Below are 25,012 nucleotides of genomic sequence, written 5' to 3'. Positions count from 1 at the left end.
TGAGAGAGGTTTAACCTTAAACAACAATGTCTGGTTATGAATATCCATAATAATAAAAAATCCATGTCCTGATTAACTCAAGAGAGGAAAATGTGTCACTGACTCAGTAAAACACAACATGCACAACATCAGAACAAATGACGTACGGAAGAAGTTCCCTACATGTTTAAGGGCACCTTCAGAAAAGTCCTTCCCTTGTTAAGACTGCGAGTACAACTTCAAATCAAAGTTTATTTGTCACGTGCGCCGAATACAACAGGTGTACACCTTACAGTGAAATGCTTACTTACAGGCTATAACCAATAGTGCAAAAAAAGGTGTTAGGTAAATAAAGAAATAAAACAACAGTAAAAAGACAGGCTATATACAGTAGCGAGGCAATAAAAGTAGCGAGGCTACATACAGACACCGGTTAGTCAGGCTGATTGAGATAGTCACTAACCATATCTACATGTACATACTATGCATATATAATGAACAAAGAGTAGCAGTAGCGTAAGAGAGGGGTTGGTGGGTGGCGGGACACAATGCAGATAGCCCGGTTAGCCAATGTAGTATGTACATGAATGTATAGTTAAAGTGACTATGCATATATGATAAACAGAGTAGCAGCAGTGTAAAAAGAGGGGGGGGGGGGGTCACACACTGTAAATAGTCCGGGTAGCCATTTGATTACCTGTTCAGGAGTCTTATGGCTTGGGGGTAAAAACTGTTGAGAAGCTAAGCTGCCTTGCCATGCGGTAGTAGAGAGAACAGTCTATGACCGGGGTGGCTGGGGTCTGACAATTTTTAGAGCCTTCCTCTGACACCGCCTGGTGTAGAGGTCCTGGATGGCAGGCAGCTTAGCCCCAGCGATGTACTGGGCCGTACGCGCTACCCTCTGTAGTGCCTTGCAGTCAGAGGCCGAGCAATTGCCGTACCAGGCAGTGATGCAACCAGTCAGGTTGCTCTCGATGTTGCAGCTGTAGAACCTTTTCAGGATCTCAGGACCCATGCCAAATCTTTTTAGTTTCCTGAGGGGGAATAGGCTTTGTCGTGCCCTCTTCACTACTGTCTTGGTGTGTTTGGACCATTCTAGTTGGTTGTTGTGGACACCAAGGAACTTGAAGCTCTCAACCTGCTCCACTACAGCCCTGTCAATGAGAATGGGGGCGTGCTCGGTCCTCCCTTTCCTGTAGTCCACAATCAACTCCTTAGTCTTGGTTACGTTGAGGGATAGGTTGTTATTCTGGCACCACCGGGCCAGGTCTCTGACCTCCTCCCTCTAGGCTGTCTCGTCGTTGTCGGTGATCAGGCCTACCTCTGTTGTGTCGTTTGCAAACTTAATGATGGTGTTGGAGTCGTGCCTGGCCATGCAGTCGTGGGTGAACAGGGAGTACAGGAGGGCACGCACCCCTGTGGAGCTCCAGTGTTGAGGATCAGCGTGGCAGATGTGTTGCTACCTACCCTCACCACCTGGGGGCGGCCCTTCAGGAAGTCCAGGATCCAGTTGCAGAGGGAGGTGTTTAGTCCCAGGATCCTTAGCTTAGTGATGAGCTTTGAGGGCACTATAGTGTTGAACGCTGAGCTGTAGTCAATGAACAGCATTCTCACATAGGTGTTCCTTTTGTCCAGGTGAGAAAGGGCAGTGTGGAGTGCAATAGAGATTGCATCATCTGTGGATCTGTTTGGGCGGTATGCAAATTGGAGTCGGTCTAGGGTTTCTGGGATAATGGTGTTGATGTGAGCCATTACCAACCTTTCAAAGCACTTCATGGCTACGGACATGAGTGCTATGGGTCTGTAGTCATTTAGGCAGGTTGCCTTTGTGTTATTGGTCACAGCGACTATGGTGGTCTGCTTGAAACATGTTATTACAGACTCAATAAGGGACACGATGAAAAATGTCAGTGAAGACACCTGCTAGTTGGTCAGCACATGCCCGGAGCACACATCCTGGTAATCCGTCCGGCCCCGCAGCCTTGTGTATGTTGACCTGTTTAAAAAGTCTTACTCACGTCGGCTACCGAGAACGTGATCACAAAGTCGTCCGGAACAGCTGATGCTATCATGCATGCGTCAGCGTAGCTTGCCTCGAAGCGAGCAAAGAAGTGATTTAGCTTGTCTGGTAGGCTCGTGTCACTGGGCAGCTCACGGCTGTGCTTCCCTTTGTAGTCTGTAATAGTTTGCAGGCCCTGCCACAAAAGACGAGCGTCTGAGCCGGTGTAGTATGATTCAACCTTAGCCCTTTATTGACGCTTTGCCTGTTTGATGGTTTGTCGCAGGTCATAGCAGGATTTCTTGTATGCTTCCGGGTTAGAGTCCCGCAACTTGAAAGCAGCAGCTCTATCCTTTCAGTGCTTAGGGTTAGGCCTACTGTACCTTTGAAATACTAGGCTAAGTGTAGGCTACACCTTATTCTCAACACCGGTGTCTACCTTCAAATATAAAAATGTTCCTGCTAACAGCTGAAATAGCCAACAATGGCTCACAATTTTGGCCATGTGTTTAAGAACAAGAGGAAACTTTGTTCAACTCTCTCCAAGTCTTTTAAACCAGTTTGTAGTCATTCCGTATAGCGACAGTGATATAGATAATAGCCCATTGTACTCAGTTGGTTGTGAAGTCCTGGGGGCTTCCAGTTCAACAGCCAGGGTAAATTACAGAATAATGAGACTCTCTCAGGTCCTCACGAGCACCACTTCCTACACAAGTGCACCTTCACAGATCAATGCAAAGCCTACATGTTGAAAAGATGCCTATCCAGTGAAGTACTGACCAAGCGGGTGAAAGAGGAGTGAGGACACAGGGTTAGGCTTATTCCCACTACACGAGATGCTGAGAATGAAAAATACCGGTCAACCAGTACAGTATGTCACCAATTAACTGGAAATATTCAAGCAGTCAGTGTAACTTAGCTATAACAGTCCTACATAAAAGTAGATAGTAGTGGATTTATGTAGTAGATTACAGGTATTTCATGTTGCAGGGATTACTGATGCAAGATCCATTGCCACTCAGACAGCAAGCTTTGATGTGGTGTGAGTGATCAAGAGGGAGACTGAAAGAGGGAAAGAGAGAAACAGAAGAGATGTAGACAGAAGAGGGAGTGCACCTACAGCAGCAGGAAGTGTAACAAGACATTCCATACCTGTACTGGGACTATTTCATTCAATCTGAAGGACAGACCTGACCTATTCCATGTTATGGAGGTAGGTGCCAACGACACAGGCAGATCCCCATTTTGTTTTCTGACTTAGGAAGAGTTTCAAACCCTATGCTACACGGCCAGGTCATTCTGACATGAAGTCCCTATTGAGCTTGCTCCAGATTTTTACGCTCTCTTGTGCCGCAACAAATTAAGCGTGGTTTGTTCTCGGCGTCAGTCAGCCCCATGAGAAGTCCCTCTCCAAAACCGGTGTTAGTTTCAGGTTTTGGTTACATGGGGGAGGCTGTGGTGATCTGGAGCACAGAGAGAAGACTGTGCTGTGCTGCCTACTGCAGGGACACACTCCACACAAAACAGCTGCGCAGTGTCCCTGACCCCAACCCTGCTAATACACAAACAAGGACAACTCAAGCGTAGATGGAGGTGCACACAAGCGTGCCATACATGCACACAAATAGCATTTTTTCTTGAACATATGCCCCACACACAAATGCAGTTGCTAGCAAGGAGCACTTATACAAATGCCTTAGGGAGGACGGCACAATAAATAAGCCAGTGAGTAGCAGGCAGGCAGAATTCAGCATGACTCAAAACTATGGAACTCTGAGGAATTGGTTTGAAAAAAGCAAAGTAGGCCTAGCGATAGAAGTGACCACTCTCCACATTTAACTCCGGCAACTACACCCAATGATAAAATAAAAAAGGCAAAAGTAGGCTAAAAGCTTAACTGGAGCTGCAAAAGGTTCAGCAGCAATTACTGACAAAGAAGCATTTTTACCCTACTCAAAACAAGGAAAAAAACTGCCTTTGTTCAACAACTTTTTCCCTGCAGCACTTGCTTTTGTGACTCTCAGCGGAGGAAGGGCTTAGTCTTGTTTGTGGTTTTCTCCAACCCCCTCCTCCTACCCCATATTTGAACAAGAACTGAGGTCACTCAATCAGCTGTTCCTAGTCCCACCCTCTACTGGTTTCCGGGTAGTAACAGACCGACCCAATCATTAAACTCCACTGCAGGGCACACTGGGGACAAAAACAAAACTTGTTCTCCCCCCTCCTGAATCTCGCAGGGAACTTCAATAGGCCTAGAATATTTTTCAATAACTTTGCACTGCATTTAAGCATATACAAAGAAAATTAACTTAAAAAACAGTTTTGTAAATGGGAGTCCTGTTGCCTTTGTTCATTTCTTTGTAGATGTATAGAGGCAGAAAGGGATCTATAACAAAATGGGAACTCTCGAGCTATTGTTGAATGCAAAAGTAAAGAATCTGACAGCGCACAGCACAGGTCCATGAAGCCCCACAAACCTAGATGGTTAAGCTGTAGTTCTCTAGCCAATGGTTCTTTAGTGGTTATCGAAATAAGAGAATAACATTTTCTGCAAACTATTCTATTCCGCAATGCAGCCATGTTATGATAGATACAAATCCAATTTGTCTGCCTACCTAACAGCTAATCAAATAAACAGATTGGTATTTTCGTGATAGATAAAAGTAATTCATAGTTTAATGGAAAAGAACAAAATAGCTAGCTATACTTCGAAGACGACCAAATCTCTTCGAGCGAGCCCTCGCGTTAAGTTTGTCGTCGAGACTCAAGAGACTCAGTGATGGTCGAAATAAAGCAGTTTGTGTCGTAGCGTTATGTAAACAAACGTGATAAGTCAACCTGAAAATGGGATAAAAAGTACTTTTGCTAATAGCCTTCATGACCGCAGGCGTGGGCTTGAGTCTTAATGTTCGTCATTTCGGTTCATAATATATACAATATATAAAAATCGTGAAGTTGAAATTGCATCTTCCACTAGGTAAGTTAAGGTAGCTAGGTCAACTCGAGCAAAACAACAGGATGTCCTTTTGTGTAACGATAGCTAGCTAGCAGGACAACATTTTTTTTATATGGGTTTATTAGCTACTGTAACCACGTCAAAAATACTGAGCTTTGGCTGGTTTGAAAAACAAACAAATTAACGTTTCAACATTTTAAATGGTTTTAAAACAAGATAGCGAAAGCTAACTAGCAGGTAATTAACAACAAACTTGGCAACACATTCTATCAGTCTCTGTGCCTAGTCTGGTTAATTAGCTAACGTTAGCTAGACATCATAGCTAACTGTGGCATGTAATTCATCAAGGTAACGTTAGCTAGCTACCTAAGCCAAGTTATCTACTGTAACGTTAGCTAGCATTAGAAATACACTTTTTTTTATATATATACATAGTTAACGTTATTGCCATTAAACGTGAGCAATAATCAATGCTATTAATGTATTACACAAACTATGCATTTCAAGCAGCTGTCATTACTAGCCATCTGTAGAAAGATGGAAAATCACAGAAAAAATATCGCTAGCTAAATAGTGTAGAACGTTAGCAGCTAGCTTGAATTCTGTTGTTTATGTTCTGAAAGGATACAGTTTCACCACGTCAGTATCCATTCGCCTTTTACCCGGACTTGGAGACGACATTTTTATATTCCACTGTTGAACACCAAGTCGTAAAGTGATGGCAGCTCAAACGTCTAGCTGTATTATCCCAAAGTTTACATTTGCTTTCGTCGCAAATGCGTATAACGAAATATTTCCACGTCCTCTACTCTATCTGCAGCAACGTATACCCCTTCTCGCTGCTGAGCTCTCACTGTCCTGAAGCTTCTGCTATCCCTCCGCCGACTGCGTCATATACACGAGACAAAAAACGTCAACATAAATGGCAAAATTGTGTTAGTAGTCTTTACAGACTTATCAACGTAAAAATGTTTGATGGACAAGCTGCCACATAGCTAAGCTATTATTTTGACCATAGACTGAGATTTTAATATGAAAATAAAGTGTTTGCTTTAAAAAAAAAAGTGGTAATGGCACTCTTAATTCTCTCTCTCTCTCCCCCTGCTAAACCCCCCCCCCCCTTCTAATTTCCTTAATTTGGTGGCTGGAGTAAAATACTTTCTGTGGTACAGAGTTAAATACTTTATTTTGAACAACCGAAATTAATAATGAATGTACGTGTGTTATATTAAACATAGAGGAGAGAGTAAAATGTTGGCAAGCAATAAACATTTCAGAACAACAATGACTGAATTACTATCCTTACACTTTCAAAAATATTAGTTGAATAAGACATGGGAGAGATGAATTCATAGACCTAATGCAAATCAGTAGCGGATTTAGGTACGGGCGACATCTTGCCAGAGGCGGCACGGGGCGCCCCTAGTGCGGGCGCCCCCAGAGCGCTGATGGGGGTTCGCCCAGAGCGCCATACAAGCTAGAACCGCCACATACACTTGAAACAAATAGCCAAAACGAAAACTGCAGACAAAAAATGCTTTTTGCTACTAAGATCAGAGAAATATAGGCTAGACTGACAACGGAGTGAAGAGCAGAAATCTTAACTAGCAAGCAAGTTGCAGCAATGAAGTACTCGAAGGGGGGGTGGGGTGTGGGGGGGGTAGAATTCTGTCAGGGAGAGATTTTCGTCACAACACCATTCTCACAAGGAGTATTCCATTACCTACCGTCTTTCCACACACCCGCAACCCAAATCCAGCCACACACACACAGAGAGAGAGCCTACTCATCAATCGCAAGGTCAAAGGCGCTGCAGAGGCAAAATAAAATACCAAAATAGAGCAGAGGGCCTCATTAATCACTGTGCTTCTCCAGTTCAGTGTAAGTGTGTGAGGGGGAGCAACCAGAGAGTTGCTGGTATCAAATCCTATCCGTTGTGCCATAGAGCAAGGCACTTAACCCCCCACAAGAACAGGCCCCTTCTCCAAAACCTGTATATGTACAGTACCAGTCAAAAGTTTGGCCACACCTACTCATTCAAGGGTTTTTCTTAATTTGAACTATTTTCTACATTGTAGAATAATAGTGAATACATCCAAACTAGGACATATATGAAATCATGTAGTAACCAAAAAAGTGTTAAACAAATACAAATATATTTTATATTTCAGATTCTAAAAAAGTAACATGGCAACTTTGCACACACTTGGCATTCTTTCAACCAGCTTCATGAGGTAGTCACATGGAATGCATTTCAATTAAAAGGTGTGTCTTGATAAAAGTTAATTTGTGGAATTTTGTTTGAGCCAATCAGTTGTGTTGTGACATGGTAGGGGTGGTATACAGAAGGAAGCCCTATTTGGTAAAAGACCAAGTCCATATTATGGCAAGAGCAGCTCAAATAAGCAAAGAGAAATGACAGTCCAACATTACTTTAAGACATGAAGGTCAGTCAATCTGGAAAACGTTGAAACTTTGAACTTTGTAAGTTTCTTCAAGTGCAGTTGCAAAAACCATCAAGCGCTATGATGAAACTGGCTCTCATGAGGACCGCCACAGGAAGACCCAGTTACTTTCGCTGCAGAGGATGAGTTCATTAGAGTTACCAGCCTCAGAAATCAGCAATTAACTGCACCTCCGATTGCAGCCCAAATAAATGCTTCAGAGTTCAAGTAACAGACACATCAACTGTTCAGAGGAGACTGTCAGAATCTGTTCTTCATGGTCAAATTACTGCAAAGAAACCACTAACAGGACACCATTAAGAAGAAAGACTTGCTTGGGCCAAGAAACATGAGCAATGGACATTAGACCAGTGGAAATTTGAGTCCAAATTTGAGATTTTTGTTTCCAACCACCGTGTCTTTGTGAGACACAGAGTAGGTGATCTCCACGTGTGTGGTTCCCACTATGAAGCATGTAGGTGGTGTGATGGTGCTCTGCTGCTGACACTGTCAGTGATTTATTTAGAATTCAAGGCACACTTAACCAGCATTGATACCATAGAATTCTGCAGCAATACACCATCCCATCTGGTTTGCGCTTAGTGGGACGATCATTTGTTTTTCAACAGGACAATGACCCAAAACACACCCCCAGGCTGTGTAAGGGCTATTTGACCAATAAGGAGAGTAATGGAGTGCTGCATGAGATGACCTGGCCTCCACAATCCCCCAACCTCAACCCAGTTGAGATGGTTTGGGATGAGTTGGACCACAGAGTGAAGGAAAAGCAGCCAACAAGTGCTCAGCATGTGGGAACTGCTTCAAGACCGTTGGAAAAGCATTCCAGATGACTACTTCATGAAGCTGGTTGAGAGAATGCCAAGAGTGTGCAAAGCTGTCAAGGTAAAGGGTGGCTACTTTGAAGAATCTCAAATATAAAATATATTTTAACTTTTTTAGTTACTACATTATTCCATATGTGTTATTTCATAGTTTGATGTCTTCACTATTATTCTACAATGTAGGAATGGTATAAATAAAGAAAAACCCTTGAATGAGTAGGCGTGTCCAAACTTTTGCCTGGTACTGTATGTCTTTCGGAGGGGTTGGGTTAAAAGTGGAAATCAAATTTCAGTAAGTCCTTGTGTGTAATTGAGCAATGAAGTGATCTTAATTAAATGGGTGTTTGAATATAAAAGATTGCATTGATCCTTGATGCAATAAAAAGCTAAAAGGCACGCTTGTCAGATTCCTCATCCATCAAATCGTGAATATCTTAAGTTGCTTCGTGCTTCTACACCTGCATTGCTTGCTGTTTGGGGTTTTAGGCTGTGTTTCTGTACAGCACTTTGAGATATCAGCTGATGTAAGAAGGGCTTTATAAATACATTTGATTTGATTTACATATTTTGGTTCCGAGTTCAGGAATATATTAGTTTCATGGACACGTCCTTCTCTGTGGGATTGCTTCCAGTTCAGACAGATTCTCCCCCATCATGTGGCATATTTGTTTGACTCCCCTTCCCTCCCCCAGCGGTGAATGCACAGATGTTGGGTGGCAACTGGCAACAACATAGGATACAGATGGGACCTAACCAAGAGAGTTCTTTCTGAGCAAGACCAAGGCTATAAATGCAATGATGTATCAAGGACAAACTCAGTTAGCTGCTGCTCTCATAACAGCCATGTTTTTCTTCTCTACTAACTGCTTTCTTTTTCTAATATATTACCATTGGTTGTGTAAGTCAGACTAATAGGCTAGATATTACGCCTCAACCTGAGTAGCATTACTAGTACTAAGCTTGACTGATTCTAAGATGTGAAGGAAAAAACTGCACATGTTGTCTGGTTTTAAATGAGAGCAGACAAAATGGCCACCAGGGAGGACCCTGAAATGAAACTCTTCACTGCCACTGTAATGGATAATGGGCTGACCTTGAGTACCTCAGTGTGGAACCACAGGACAGCCCGGGAAGAGTTAGGGCTATTGTGTAGGTCATAGACGCTGCTGTGAGAAGACTAAGGGCCACTCAAAACCATGGCCTGTATCCTCAAAGCATATCAGAGTAGGAGTGCTGGTCTAGAATCAGTTGTGCTTTTTAAGATCATAACTGACAAGATTATACAGGCAGATCCTAGATCAGCACTCAGATGCTATGCGGATAGAGGCCCAGATCCAAGCTTCGTTCTCCAAACTACTTATTAAGACCACATTTACTGGAACAGTGCCGGCGACATGTTCTCTTCTGAAGTCGCATTTTAATTTGTCATTAGTTTATCCTTCCACAACAAATTGGATATGCTGTGGGAACACATGAAGATAAAAATGCAGAGTAAAAATAAACATGCAGAAAGAGGAACATTTTATTAAATCCTCTTAGGAGAGTAAAAGCACATGCACAGTAGAAGGGACTGCATTGGCTAAGAAAACCACAAAGGCAAATGGAATGAAAGACTAATCAATGTTTTCCCCAAACATCCTCTGACTTCTACAGCAAATGATTTGTTCTACCTGGTTTAACATCTACAATTAAAACATTTCCCCCTCCCTCCCTTTAGCACTTTAGACTTGCAAACTAACACAACCAAAAAGCTTTTTCAAAAAGTTTCTAAAAATATTTGTGTAACAAAATTGCAAAAAAATTTAGTACGCCTAAAGTTTAGAAATCCTATATCTACGTCTTTATATTCTCTGGAAAAAAAACAGCACTGAAAAAAACCGACTTCCTCACAGCTTTTAGGGTAAAAAACTTCTACATGACAGAGTATACTCTTTGAAGATAATACATTTGACTTTTTTTCCAGTGTAAGCCAGATGGCTCTTTCTCACGGGGTAGATTTCAGAGTCCTTGTCCCTCATATATGCCATAGACACACGACAGGACAAGAGCACATGTGGTCTTCATAGGAGGTAAAACAAACGAGGCAAGGCGCAGGTCTGAGACCAGGCAGTGTCCGTGTGCCATTGCATTCTGTGGGTTCTAAGTTTAGTGTAAAGTCAACCCACTTTTAAAAAACTGCATTCAGAACAGAATTTCCTTGGTGGGCAATGTCTGTGAAGAACTCATCGCTTTCGAACCATGCAGCCGGGCAACATTACAAAGTTCATTGGCAAAACCATCCTCATCTGTACTTCAATTCATATCACCCCCCCCCATGATTGTAAACCTGACTTAACGGATGGGAGAAACACACGGATATGAAACCACTGTCAGTGCAACTAGTACAGTACAGCATACCACAGGGAAGAATATCAATGGAGAATGTCACGATGATCCTGTCTCTGGGGTGGAGAGGAAGACCTTACTGAGATGGGGAAGATACCTGCCACTGACGGAAGATAGCAAACACTCTTTTAGACTTGTCATGTGGACCCTGGAGGAAAGAGGGAACAGAAGTGTTAGAAATGGAAGCTTGCTCATATAGCAGAGGTATGACCAAATGCTGAAACTGTAACAATGCAATATACATTTCTCCATTGTCATAATAGTACGCCATTTTTGCAGACGCTTTTATCCAGAGTGACTTACATCCTTTTAAGCTTAAATTTTCGTATGGGTGCTCCCAGCAGGAATCAAACCCACAATGCTGGAATTGTTAGAGCCATGCTCAACCAAGTGAGACACAGGACCACCATTTTACCACATCCAGGTTTTTGATTCTCACCTGTAGGGGACTGGCTGCCTTGTTTGGGCTGAAGTGCTTCTTCATGGGGAGGAGGAGAGTCAGTGCAGCCTTCCAGCCCTGCTGGTGCTCTCCGTCTTGGCCCAGCAGGGGTACACCACCAGTGGGCTGGGTGTTCTCCTTGCCTACATTCACCCAGGGGCACCAGTCTCTGTGCTGGGCTAGTGGGTCAAACACACTCCTATGCAGGGGGCCATCCTGAAAACAAGAGCATGGAGAAAGTCAACAGGCGACTGTTGCATAGCATGTGGCATGCACCGGAGTAGGGTGAAGTTAGATGCTGCTCATGGGTCAGTTTAGTAGTTTAACTTCACCTTGAAGTGCATTCCCCTCCCCCATGCACCCAGTGGTCAAGATCAGTTAGAACAAGGCAGACATTTTTAGGTAAGGTTGGTGTTAAAATAGATATATTTGTCTGTATTATATCTGCTACAGAGTACACACACATCCCAGGTCTGGACAATCCAGACACACCTGGTGCAAACACAGAGAGTAAAGACTTACAGGGCTACTGGCTGAGGAGAGGCACATGCGTTTGGGGTTGCGTTGGGGGCTGGAGCCCCCCGAAGCAGTCCCCTCGCTCCCTGTCCCCTCCCCCTGGCCTCGGCCCCCGGTCATGGGCCTCTTCCCCCTGGGCAGAGGGCCAAGCTGCTCCTCGCTGGGGCTGGGAGAGTCCCTGCTGCGGGTGCGGACCACCATGGGGGACGGATTGCCCACAGGCTGCCAAGACACAATCAACAGAGAACAACTTTAACAAACAGATCCATGACTAGAGGTATGAGAGTCCACGTTACAACATTATGAAAGCTACAAAGAACCGAGAAACTGGAGAAACAGGTTTGCTAGAACTTCCAACTCCCACCTTAACCTATTTGTCCAGTTCAAGTGGCCTGCCTTGCCTGAGACCTACCTGTTCTGAGCCTCTGGTCTTGTCCTGGCTCCGCAGCCCCCTGCGGTAGGGAGTAGGAGAAGGTGAGGGCGAGGTGGGAGTCTTCCTGTCCCCCTGGGCCTCGGATGCAGGCAGGGGTGTAGATGACGTCGGGGTGGTGGGGGACTTTGGGACGTCTCCCTCTACCTCTTTTCCCGTTCCCTCCATCTGGTGGAAGTTCCACAGACCCACTTTGCGCATGCAGAAGGAGCAGGTGAGGAGGGGTAGGCTCGTGGCGTGCAGAGCTGGGCTGCAAAAACAGCAAGAGGAGAAGGTGGAAACAAACCTATTAATATAACATGAATACAGAGGGGAAGAAAAAAAAAGAGTTGAGTTAATATGCTAAGCTGCTTTTTGCTTTCCAAAATGAAAAGTTAAGACAAGAAAATGTTTTTAACTTTCCTACATGGAGATGCCAATTCAATAAAGGCTTTTAAGTGCCACAATCTGGTAAGAGTGATATGTGGTATTTTTCTAATGTTACAATGTTTCGTCTCTAAATGTTTTGTCAATAAAAAGGAGATTGTGAGCCTTGTCTAACCTTCCAGTCCAGCCACAGAGGGCCACGATGCAGGCAGCCACCTGGACAGACAGGGCATCAGAGGTGGACTTCAGAGGGGACCTGCCCTGCTTCTTCTGTTCATCCTCAATCAACTGCAGTAGAGTGCTAATCACATCCTCCGTCAAAGACTGCAGGGAAACAAAGTGGTGAGATGGGAGGGATTGTCTTTGTGCAAAGGATAATGGATCGTAATGCAAGAAGCCATGTGGAGAAAAAGCTGAACTGCATTCCCAAACCAAGGGTTGATAGATAGACCTCCACAAGGGGAAGGGGCTAGTATCTGGACAGAGCCCATCTTTCTATAGGTGATTCATTGCTGTGTAGGAACATGGCTCCCCTCCCTCACCATGGTTTTAAGCTGTTCTGGCTTCATGGCAGGTAGCTGCTGCTCCAGGAGACAGGTGGTGTGAAAGCGCACCAGGAAAGCACTGAGCAGCACTGATGGCTCGTTCGCCGGGACAAGCCAGAACCGGTCTAAAATGGCAATACAACATCACGGTCAGGTTCAGTAAGGTACACAACAGAAATTTTAAAAATGACTGTTTCTTATTGGACAAGTCCATGTAGTCCCTCCCTGTTTCAGTACATCCATACAATTTCTTTCTTTTGTTGCCTAATGAACACAGACAATGGTACCCACCTCCAATCAACAAGAGGATTCATTAATTAAAGTTTTGCATTACCTGGGCATGGAAAGTCTGGCCATGGACAAAACTTCTCATGCTGTGTCTGTAGTTGTCTAGTTATCTCTGCTATCCGGGAATCATCTATGGTGAGGAAAGAAGTAGAATTTAGCTACAAATTAATGACAACATTCTGTGTTTTAAACAATAACAAAAACAAAGGCTTGTGCAATAATGGTTGAATGTTCAGCAGAGGGTGTGAAACCAGTTGCTCTGCTCTGCTCACATTTCTGGAAGTCCAGGGTTGGTTGTAGTGATGCACAGAGGAAAGCCTGGCAACTTGAACATTTCAACATGTCACATCCCACGTTGATCCAGCCATAGCTGGCACACTTCAGGGGGGAGAGAGTCCGGGGCTTTCCTGCCCATCTCAGACAGTGCTCCCGCTAAGGAAACCTTTTTACACAGGAAGTTTACACAGCACACTAGATATTATCATAATGAGCATTATGATTAAATAAATGTGAAAAGTTATTTTCTTGATGAAAAATGTGAAAAGGGGAATGTAGGCAATGTTATTAGTGTGTAAAAGACAACAAAGGGTGTGCTGGACAACTACAGTACTACTCAAAAGGTTATTCACACAACTCTTTGGCAGTATAACATGTAATGTCACAGCGTGGATGCAGAAAGGATATAGAGTAGGACTCCACTCTTGTGAAAAAGGCTTCTTTGTTAGACGCTTCACAAGGAACTTGACTGTTGCCGTTTGGTGCCACCTTATCCAGCTCCCCCTGAACACTGAAATTCACAAGAAGAATAAACATGTCACAGAAGGAATTTGCATTAGCTATAGTTATAGGGCTAAACAAACATTCATCAAATACAACAATTCGTATAGGGTACTTTAAAAATGTTATGTATGATATTCTGTGTCGCGCACAAGTCAGCAACATCTCATGTACACAGTGTACCAACCATAGAATTAGGAATTAGAATACTAGAATGGTCATGGACCTTCTTATGATGGATAAAGGTCAGCCATTTTGGTCAGGGAGTTGGTCAACCATGGTTTGCCAGTGCTGTCATAACATAGTGTAAATTATAAACTGTGGGTGGTTCGAGCCCTGAATGCTGATTGCCTGAAAGCCGTGGTATATCAGACCGTATACCATGGGAATGACAAAACATTTATTTTCACTGCTCTAATTATGTTGGTAAACATTTCATCAATAGCAATAAGGCACCTCAGGGGGTTGTGACATATGGCCAATATACCATGGCTAAGGGCTGTGTCCTAGCGATCCGCGTATTGTTGTACGTAAGAACAGCCCATGGTATATTGGCCATATAAACTCAGTAAAAAAATAAATGTCCCTTTTTCAGGAACCGGTCTTTCAAAAATAATTCATAAATATCAAAATAACTTCACAGATCATCATTGTAAAAGGTTTAAACACTGTTTCCCATGCTTGTTCAATGAACCATAAACAATTAATGAACATGCACCTGTGGAACGGTCATTAAGACACAAACAGCTTACAGACAGACGGTAGGCAATTAAGGTGACATCTATGAAAATTTAGGACACTAAAGAGTCCTTTCTATTGACTCTGAAAAACACCAAAAGAAAGATGCCCAGGGTCCCTGCTCATCTGCGTGAACGTGCCTTAGGCATGCTGCAAGGAGGCATGAGGACTGCAGATGTGGCCAGGGCAATGTCCGTACTGTGAGATGCCTAAGACAGCACTACAGAGAGACAGGACGGACAGCTGATTGTCCTCGCAGTGGAAGACCACGTGTAACAACACCTGCACAGGATCGGTACATCCGAAAATCACACCTGCGGGACAGGTACAGGATGGCAACAACAACTGTCCGAGTTACACCAGGAACGCAGAATCCCTCCATCAGTGCTCAGACTGTTCCCAATAGGCTGAGAGAGGCTGGACTGAGGGCTTGTAGGCCTGTTGTAAGGCAGGTCCTCACCTGACATCACCGGCAACAACGTCGCCTATGGGCACAAACCCACCATCGCAGGACCGGAAAAAAGTGCTCTTCACTGACGAGTCGCGTTTTGTCTCACCATGGGTGATGGTCGGATTCACGTTTATCGTCAAAGGAATGAGCGTTACACCTGTACTCTGGAGAGGGATCGATTTGAAGGTGGAGGGTCCGTCATGGTCTGGGGCGGTGTATCACAGCATCATCATACTGAGCTTGTTGTCATTGCAGGTAATCTCAACGCTGTACGTTACAGGGAAGACATCCTCCTCCCTCATGTGGTACCCTTCCTGCAGGCTCATCCTGACATGACCCTCCCGCATGACAATGCCACCAGCCATACTGCTTGTTCTGTGCGTGATTTCCTGCAAGACAGGAATGTCAGTGTTCTGCCATGGCCAGTGAAGAGCCAGGATCTTAATCCCATTGAGCATGTCTGGGACCTGTTGGATCGGAGGGTGAGGGCTAGGGCCATTCCCCCCAGAAATGTCCGGGCACTTGCAGGTGCCTTGGTGGAAGAGTGGGGTAACATCTCACAGCAAGAACTGGCAAATATGGTGCAGTCCATGAGGAGATGCACTGCAGTACTTAATGCAGCTGGTGGCCACACCAGATACGGACTATTTCTTTTGATTTGGACCCCCCTTTGTTCAGGGACACATTCCATTTCTGTTAGTCACATGTCTGTGGAACTTGTCTAGTTTGTCTGTTGTTGAATCTTGTTATGTCTATACAAATATTTGCACGTTAAGTTTGCTGAAAATAAACTCAGTTGACAGTGAGAGGACACTCCTTTTTTTTTGCTGAGTTTACCATACCACCTCAGGACTTATTGCTTAATTATACCATGGCATCATTGAAAACTTGTTTCTAATTGGCTTGAAGGGCATTATTTCCTTATAATGTACAGTATATTTGTATGGTAGAATTCAATGGCCATAGGTCATGTTTACATGTTTTGTTTGAGCTGCTTTTGAACGCAAACGTCAACTTGAAAACAGTATTGGTATTGTTGAATTTGATTTTCATAATAGCAAGCTAGGACTGATGGTTTGGTTAGCTAAACTAGAAAGTCTGTCTGTTTCGTGTTGTGGAAATTCTAACCAATAAGGAGAGACTGTTATTTCTTCAAACAATTATACCTTAATATCGATTCATTTTTGCAATAATGGAGCTGGTCAACGACCACCAAGAAGTGATCGTTGAGAGTCCGAATAATACACAAATGCAAGGGGTTTATATAGAAACCCAAAAACTGCTTAGTCATGGTTGGTTCCACCCATCCCCAGCAGCCCGGGAGATCATAAGCTACCTTATTATCTTCTTGTGCCTATGTGTATTGGTAGTGTGAGATCATAGAGCACAAACAAGTGATAACAGCAGTTCCGTTTCTCCTTTCAGTTAAAGCTAGCCTCTGTTCTCTTCATATCTCCACACAGCTGTGCCCTTGGAAGATTGTAAAATAAAAAGGATAGACTCAAGAACTGTGGTCACTCTTGTCTTACGCTGTGTGATCAAGTTACTCAGAAGCAAAGCTAACAGGTTATTCCGTCCCTCAAGTTCTCTCTGTCCCATAGTCTCCAAGAAGGTCCTTGACTACACACCTAAACCAGCTGAGGGGAGTGAATGTGTAAGAGAGGAGCCAACCCTCTACAGAAGCACAGCATTAGTCATGAATATCTCTCACTATTTGTTAAGCATATAGTTGTTAACTGTTAATATTCAACAAATCAGGTAAATACGTCATTTCTCTCACATTGGTTACCACGGCAACTAGTGTAGCTATCTAGTAACCTTCAGTGGATGTTTAACACATTTCTAGTGGCAAATGTGTTAATTATAGCCATGGTATATAAGGGATAATCAATTTGGGGCTGTATGCGTTCTCTGGAAAATAATGCCACTCCGCTAGAACATCGTTAAACACACCTTCCACATCCTTTATTATTTTCAATAGAAAATATAGCCCCTTGTTGATCATCCCTATCATAATGCGTTTATCTGCACTGTACGTTTGTTAGCTAGCTAGCCAGATAGTTTTAGAGGTATGATACCATAAATTGTTTTAATTAACTGCCAATATGCCAACATTCCATTCAAACAATGCAGTCAATCCACAGCCAGACACTGGCTGACATTAGTTGATGATAGGACTTAGACAAGTTGTAAATGCAACAAGCACTGATATTGTATCATAAAATAGCACTCACATCTTTCCAAGAAAACAAACAATTAGATATTTATGATGGTCTGTTTACATATATTTTAGAGGACATTTATACAGAACATTGGTATAAAACCTGTATAAACTATTAAATTATGTGACAATATTTTAGGTTACACAATTTCTGATAGAACACATACCTTACTTTTATTTTCCTGCATAAGTAAAATTAGGACTATGCCTCTACTGCAGTTCATTCCAATTACACTGGTTTGGATTTCTCCCTGACCAATATGGATGCCATTTTCACCTCATGCTGGTACTTCGAGGGTTATGACATAGCCACTCCAGTAATTTGATAGTTACAAACCCTAATTTATGAACACACGTGGACCCATGTGAGCAATCAAATATGGTATAAAAAAAAACAACATATAACCAAGTTCATACTCGAAGACATTGCATGTTACTACAGTGGCGCATGCAGCAGCTACTATGAAAACAATACTGCAATTAAATGTCTTGATCATTTGTGATTATTATTTACATTGCATATATGATTGACCGTTTACGTAACATAGCCAGCTATAATGGCTAGACAGTATTGTAAAATAACAAAACAAACACAAATTAGCTGTCGAGTAAAAAAAGGCATAAAAAAAACCTGTCTCGATAAAGTGTGCATCTTGCTTGCTAATGTAATGCAACATGTGGAAACTAGATCCGTAACTGGGTATCTAGTTAGCTAGCCAGCCACAGTAAGCTAGCTAGCAAACTAGCTAACTAGTTAACGTTAGGTCCCTAAAAAATAGCATTCGTTAATTCTCCAAAAACTTACCCAGTTGATCTGTTTTCATCCGACAACACACCTGCGTTGAGAAGTTCACGAACTTTCTCTGGAGATGCTAAAACAGATTTTAATTGTCTGTTAGGAGAATTGTCAAGACGATTTCCACGACTGCCAAGGGCCGCCATGATCGGTCGGTGCTAGATGCTAAATCTTCCCCCCTGAAAGAGGAACGCTATCTGTTCCGCTTGGGATAATGCCCTGCTTAGATTTCAACTCACGTGGCCAATGTTTACAAGTCCATATAAAATATATTATATTCTTCTAAATGTACCTTTGCTGTAGGCTACTGTCAAAATCCATACACTGTAATCATTATACTGTTACAGTGCTATTTATCAAATACATGTTTTAACTATTTCCTTGTGAAGTCCTTTGCCTTGGTGGTTAAATTATGAAATTCTGAAAGGGAGAATCCGCTCAAAAATGTATCTTTCAGTATTTTTTTTCAGTAGTCCACTGTTGATACAGTTCCAAAATGTTTTGCATGTCAGCAGTCAAGTTTTCAAGATATTGGATTTGAGGGAAAATGTTGTTGTCTGAAGAGATAGCAATGAATTGTACACATCCCTCCAGGTGACTGTGATACAGTCCTCTTCAGACCAATTGGCAGTACGCCCAGAACATTGTTTTGGGAACCAAAATCAGTATCTCAGTTTCAAGGTCCCAGCTTTGAGAGAAGAAGCCTCATGAGGTGTCAGTCAGTCACGTGCAGCAAACAACATTAATGATAAATAATGAATAATTTAAATCATGCTTACATGACTTGTTTGTGTAGCAGTATAACAGGACTGAAATGGAACACCCTCTTCAGAGTTTTCATCAAGCCTGAATGGATTTTGTGAACCTCTCTGGCCATTATAATAAAGATTGATTCGTTTACATTGAGTTTGTGTCCTTAGTGGTGAAAATTCAATGGCAATCCTGGCGTCATGAACAGGATGTTTGATCTTCTCGACGTGATCCTTCGATGAAGGTCTGAGAGGGAACACCGGTGGCACATTCTTGGGAAGACATAAAGGGAAATTCCAGTCTCACTAAAAGAGGGTGAGGACCCACCCGTAACAGAGCTCCATTGTGGGACGCGTCTGGGAGGAAACACAACATCTACGAAACCTAGAAGGACAACTCAACTGATTTCAGTAAGTCAATTTAAATGAATGTGTAGAAGAAAAAAAATACAACAATAAAACCAATAAAACTAAACATAAAAATGAAGAAAGGTAACATCGTCTTTTTAGTTTTTAATATTTAACTAGGCAAGTCAGTTAAGAACAAATTCGTATTTACAATGACAGCCTACCCCAGTCAAACCTTAACCCGGACGACACTGTCTTGGAGTAGGAGAAGGCCAAGGAGAGTGGCCGTCACCACCTGTTGTCGTGCAGGTGGACAAACAATTTGGAAGAGGAGGTGGATGAGGGGCTACCAACCGTGGGATGAGGCGGAAACAGAATGAAGAAAACAATGATGAAGAACCAGAAGAGACCTGTCAACTGCTAAAATTGACCAATTTTGTCCACCCAAAACCCCTTTATTGACATTTGAGCTAATCAAACATATAATTCTGCCCTGTCTGTCCCCCTCAAATAAAAAATGCCTGTACTGAAGAAGGATTGTCATTGGGATTGAGAGAAAATGGAATCCTCCCATGCCTGATGAACTGTTACTATGTTGGGCACTTGAATGATCAACATGTTGAGGGACAGCTGAGATAGCAATCCCTTGCATCCCCGTTGCATGCTAACCGGGAAGTGTCTGAACAACTACATTCTACTGCTGCTGTTCCCTTATGTGAAGAGGACCCTGAATACCAACAGAGATTGTCAAAACAAAAAGAGAAAGATGAGATAACCATGAATGGGATATACAGAGGAGAAGACTTCGTAGCAGCTGGAGTGTTGCTGACGGATACTATGATTAGTCTGTATGAACTCCCTGGCTCTGTTCCCCACTGTAGCTTATCAAAAGCTCCTGGAACACAATGGAAAGATGTAGCTGTCCAGATGAAGAAAGTGATGGAAACAACTGATTGGGTGGCTTGGGAAGAAGAGAGAAAGTGGTCAGCTCCAACAGCAACTTTCTCTTCCCCATACTGTGCTACTGCAACGACAACACCAAGAAAATAACCAATTCCTGTTGATCAATGATTGGCTAAACGATATACCTGAAGATCTGTGGGCTAAATCAAAGACCGACATTGCACGCATGAAAGGAACTGCGCAAGTTGTGCTTGTTCCAAAAAGCACCCACAGACCTTACAAAGCTCAGTACCCTCTCAGGAAAGAAGCCAAAAAGGGTATCAAATCAAATCAAATTTTATTTGTCACATGCACCGAATACAACAGTGAAATGCTTACTTACAAGCACTTAACCAACAATGCAGTTTTAAGAAAAGACCCCCCAAAAAGTTACAAATAACAGTAGCAAATAATTAAAGAGCAGCAGTAAAATAACAATAGCGAGGCTATATACAGGGGGTATCGGTACATAGTCAATGTGCGGGGGCATCGGTTAGTTGAGGTAATTGAGGTAATATGTAGAGTTATCAAAGTGACTATGCATCAATAATAACAGAGAGTAGCAACAGCGCAGAAGGGGTGGGGCTATGCAAATAGTCTGGGTAGTCATTCCCATTCATAGTGCGCTTGTTGAAAGAGGCGCTCTGGTTCTCTGCCCGAATTCGCCATGTAACAGAACAATTTTCCCTGTTAGGAAACAATCTGGTGATTATCGTGTTGTGCAAGACTAGAATAGAATAAGAATAGTAAATGATGCTGTAGATGCTAGAGCACCCCTGATGCCTAACACTGTTTATCCCAGGTGCCTCCATGTAGTTGTTGTTTTTCAGTAATTGATTTAGCTAATGCTTTTTTTCTTTTCTCTTCTCTTCTTTTGTTGCTCCTGGAGGGAGTATTTTGGTTCAGTATGTTGACCGTTTTTTGGTTTGCTCACAATCAGAAGAATTATGTCACAAGGTCGCTCTGTCATTGTTGATTTTTTTAGCAGAAAATTGTCATACATTTTCCCCCAGTAAGATGCAATTATGCCGAAGCGCCGTTAAATATTTGGGTCATGAGTCATTACATAACTTCTCAAGGTCGCGCCCTCTCCAAAGATAGATATTTGGTCATGAGTCATGACATTACTTCTCAAGGTCGCGCCCTCTCCAAAGATAGATATTTGGTCATGAGTCATGACATTACTTTTCAAGGTCGCGCCCTCTCCAAAGATAGATATTTGCTCATGAGGCATGACATTATTTCTGAGGGTCGCGCCCTCTCCAAAGATAGATATTTGGTCATGAGTCATGACATTATTTCTGAGGGTCGCGCCCTCTCCAGAGCCTTAACCTGTTATGCCCTCTCCAAAGATACAGTACCAGGCAAGAGTTTGGACACACCTACTCATTCCAGTTTTTTTTATGTTGATGGATACGGGTGCTACTACCTCCACTTTTGGTAAAGGTACAAGACCCTAACCAATAAAGCTATAATGTCACAACTCCTACCGAAGGTGGCTCCCCTTCCTGTTCGGGTGGTGCTCGGCGCTCGTCATCACCGGCCTACTAGCTGCCACTGATCCCTTTTTTCCCCATTTCTGTTTATTGGTTTCACCTGTGTTTAGTTTAGACTGATTGGTTGGGTTTTATTTACCAGCCGTCTCACCTGCTGGTTGTGCGGGATTATTTCGATGTACACGGCTGTATGTCACGGTTGTCAGTGTGTTGGGGTTTTTGCTGGACTGTTTAAGTCCCCCGTGTTTGGGGCATTTGTTTTGGTTGGCATCTGTTCACCGTTGTGGTGCATTAAAAGTAAGTGCTGCCCTGAACTCTCTGCTTCCTGCGCCTGACTTCTTCCTCACTACACCCCGGGTGTAACGATCTTCTTCCTCCTCTGACGAGGAGCCCTGACCATACTAAAACAAAGGAACTAAGGTCAGAACGTGACACCGGGCGTTACATATAAACGCTTTTGGGATTTCCTCCACCCCAATAATACATTGTGAAACAACCTATGCCCCATTCCATAGGATCAATGAATGTTGAAAATGATTTTCTGTATTCACCCACCCAACCGTAACTTGTTAGGTAGAGACATGTTAACTAAACTTAATGCTACCGTTTATTGTACCCCAGATAGAGTTTTCGTTGATGTCCCAAAAGATCAGATATTAAACCAATGAGTAAACAGGCAAATTGAGGAGAGGGCACTCCCAGGAGGAGTGGGGGTCTGACACTGCCTCCCAGTCTATTTAGTCTCTCTCCGAAGTTTATTGCTCCCCTTCTGAATTGGCCAATGTATTTTATAATTTCGGCGCATTACATATGAATCTCAAAATAATAGACATTTAATGAGTGTGAAGCAGAAAGTGAATATCCAACAGAAATTGGTAATAAATATTAAGAGTAGACTTAAATCCAATAAGGAAAAAGTTATCATGTTTGTTTTGTTTGTTTTGAAACCTTACAGTGGCAGTGAAAGCAGAACACAGTTTGATAGTGATCCGTGTGCATTAGCAGTAGTGATTGAGAGGGTCTTTCCCATTGGGAAGAAAGGGAGGGCCCTAGTTGAAGGAAACAGATGTGGAGACTAGTGAAAGTAACAAAGTGAATGGTAATATTAGTGGCTTTCAGATAGCCCTCTGATAAGGCAATATCTTAGTAATTTGAAGGAGTAAATGTTTCAATACAAGGTCACATGATGAACAGAGGGATTGAGCCTTGGGACTAATATAATATTAGAGGCTGCCATCTGGTGTTTTGTTAAAAGATAAGCTTCCTGTGGACCAATAGATAAGCCACCAGTGAAAGTGAACGGTACTCACTGAAAACAGGCTGTATTGACACAGTGGGAAAATTTGGGACAGAGGTATGAATAATTGAATAAGATACGTATTTGACAATATTCTATTATTATTACTCAATTCCATAGTTTGAATATACCAGTGATTTAAGTAAGAAGGTAATGTCATCTAAAACAATCATCTGTTTCCATGACGTGGAACACTGTCCAGAATTGGAGTAAATCCAAGTAAATGTTTTAGTACCGAATACTGAGCTGATAAGTCAGCACCAACTTTTTGAAGGCCCTAGCAGATTTGCTAAAAAACAGGTTTTATATTTTGACTAGTTGATGTCACAGGAAGTAAATACAGAACAGGTCAATGCAACCAAATAGTGGTAAGAGCTTGGAAACAATCTGAGTCTACAGATCCCTTGTGTATGTGTGTGTTTTTTAGATTGTACAACCCAGAGTGAAGGGTTTGAAGGTATGAAGTGTTTGGTATAATGTGTTGATTTCGCTTGAGTAGCAGTATGAGAGTACTGAAAGGGAATGCCCTCCTCAGAGATTCCATCAAGCTTGGATTGAGTTTGTGAACCTCTCTGGCTGTTATAATAAAGATTGATTAATTTACATTGAGTTTGAGTCCTTAGTGGTGAATATCCATGACAGACTTTCGGGAAGCAAAGTGTCACCGGCCACAACAACATGATGCAAAATGCATCATTAGAACGATCAGGTAGGCCCCCGGGCACACTCCCTGAGGAGGGCTTTGCACTCATAGACTAATATTGCTGGTAATGAAATTGTTTCCTGGTTGTTAAAACTCGAATAGTTCGCATAATTTCAGTGTATGTGAGAAAATAAGCTAGTATAGTGTAGAGAATCATTGTACCATCTAACCACTGTGACATATATTTTCCATAACCAAAAATAATGTATTTTCAGCTGTTTGAAGCTGGTGTACAAAAAGTAAAATTATGCAAAAACAAAACTTAAAAACAGGAAGTATATAAAAGCTCACATAGAACAGATCTACAGCTTCTTATACTTGCTTTCAAGTAGAATGATAGATCAATAACTCTTATTTATATGTGAACTTTGTCAGGTTACATATTTAAGCAATAAGGCACGAGGGGGTGTGGTATATGGCCAATTTACGACGGTTAAGGTATGTTCTTATGCACGACGCAACGCGGAGTGCCTGGATACAGCCCAAAGCCGTGGTATATTACTGTCACGCCCTGACCGTAGAGATCTTTTTATTCTCTATGTTTGGTTGGTCAGGGTGTGACTCGGGTGGGAAACTCTATGTTCTGTGTTTCTATGTTTTGGTATGGTTCTCAATCAGGGACAGATGTCTATCGTTGTCTCTGATTGGGAATCATACTTAGGCAGCCTTTTTTCCTTTTGTATTTTGTGGTTAGTTGTCTTTGTTAGTGGCCTGTATAGCCCTAGTAAGCGTCGTGGTTATTGCTTTGTTGGTGACATTTATAATAAAGTAAAATGTACGCTCACCAAGCTGCACCTTGGTCCGGTCATTTCCACGATTTCGACGACGGCATTCGTGACAATTTAAGCTTGTTTCAGGGTCAGCTAGCCAAACCAAGGCTACTGGAATCAACTGGTTGTGCACAGCACACAGAGTTTTGGCATCACCACACATCAGATGTTACAACCTGTGACAAGGCTGCACAACTGGCCATTCTCCTTACAGATTTGATTGTTTATTGACAGAAACAGTGTGAAATGAAGGGGACACCGAGAGAAAGGAGATCAAAGTACAGGCCAGTAGGTGACGGGATTCTTAGCCACACATGGGTACCAGAGGCCAGTGGTTGACATGACCAAGGATATCTCTGGCATCATCCATCCATAGATTTGTGGATAAACTTTAGCAGAGAATGAACCCATCAATTTCCCTTGCAGTAAAGAATTTGAGATCACAGTTTTTTTAACCATTATTTTACCAGTTAAGCTGACTGAAAACACATTCTCATCTACAGCAACAACCTGGGGAATAGTTACAGGGGAGAGG

The 25,012-nt window shown here is 42.6% G+C and overlaps 2 protein-coding genes across 5 annotated transcripts in view; both read right to left on the bottom strand.

Moving 5' to 3' along the window:
* Positions 1 to 5,972, bottom strand: part of LOC110490612 (ubiquitin-conjugating enzyme E2 H) — a 31,162-nt gene extending 25,190 nt beyond the window's left edge. For 2 of the 3 annotated variants that reach the window (XM_036957054.2, XM_090213599.1), the window contains exon 1: positions 5,563 to 5,824. In XM_036957054.2, coding sequence (XP_036812949.1) covers positions 5,563 to 5,615 — 53 coding nt within the window. In that variant the 5' untranslated portion in view covers positions 5,616 to 5,824. Of the gene's footprint in view, positions 1 to 5,562 lie in introns of all 3 variants that reach the window. The other variant, XM_036957053.2, reaches the window with a different exon arrangement.
* A 3,752-nt stretch (positions 5,973 to 9,724) lies between these two features.
* On the bottom strand, positions 9,725 to 18,374 carry LOC110519829 (zinc finger C3HC-type protein 1). 2 transcript variants are annotated; one of them, XM_036957051.2, is made up of 10 exons: positions 18,182 to 18,374; positions 13,874 to 13,976; positions 13,462 to 13,612; positions 13,236 to 13,319; positions 12,899 to 13,026; positions 12,532 to 12,680; positions 11,973 to 12,276; positions 11,567 to 11,782; positions 11,045 to 11,260; positions 9,725 to 10,753 (listed from the first exon to the last, which is right to left on the bottom strand). In XM_036957051.2, the coding sequence occupies exons 1-10, from the start codon at positions 18,316 to 18,318 to the stop codon at positions 10,682 to 10,684; spliced, it is 1,560 nt and encodes a 519-aa protein (XP_036812946.2). In that variant the 5' UTR covers positions 18,319 to 18,374; the 3' UTR covers positions 9,725 to 10,681. The 2 variants fall into 2 exon arrangements, with proteins under 2 accessions (XP_036812946.2, XP_036812947.2); XM_036957052.2 differs by having other exon boundaries at positions 11,973 to 12,240; positions 18,182 to 18,372.
* Between the last annotated feature and the right edge of the window lie 6,638 nt (positions 18,375 to 25,012).

The sequence above is a fragment of the Oncorhynchus mykiss genome, chromosome 21 (assembly GCF_057628025.1).
Source record: "Oncorhynchus mykiss isolate SJ-2025 chromosome 21, ASM5762802v1, whole genome shotgun sequence".
Taxonomy (NCBI): domain Eukaryota; kingdom Metazoa; phylum Chordata; class Actinopteri; order Salmoniformes; family Salmonidae; genus Oncorhynchus; species Oncorhynchus mykiss.
The sequence above is the reverse complement of the archived record's forward strand: the minus strand, read 5'-3'. Positions and strand labels throughout refer to the sequence as shown.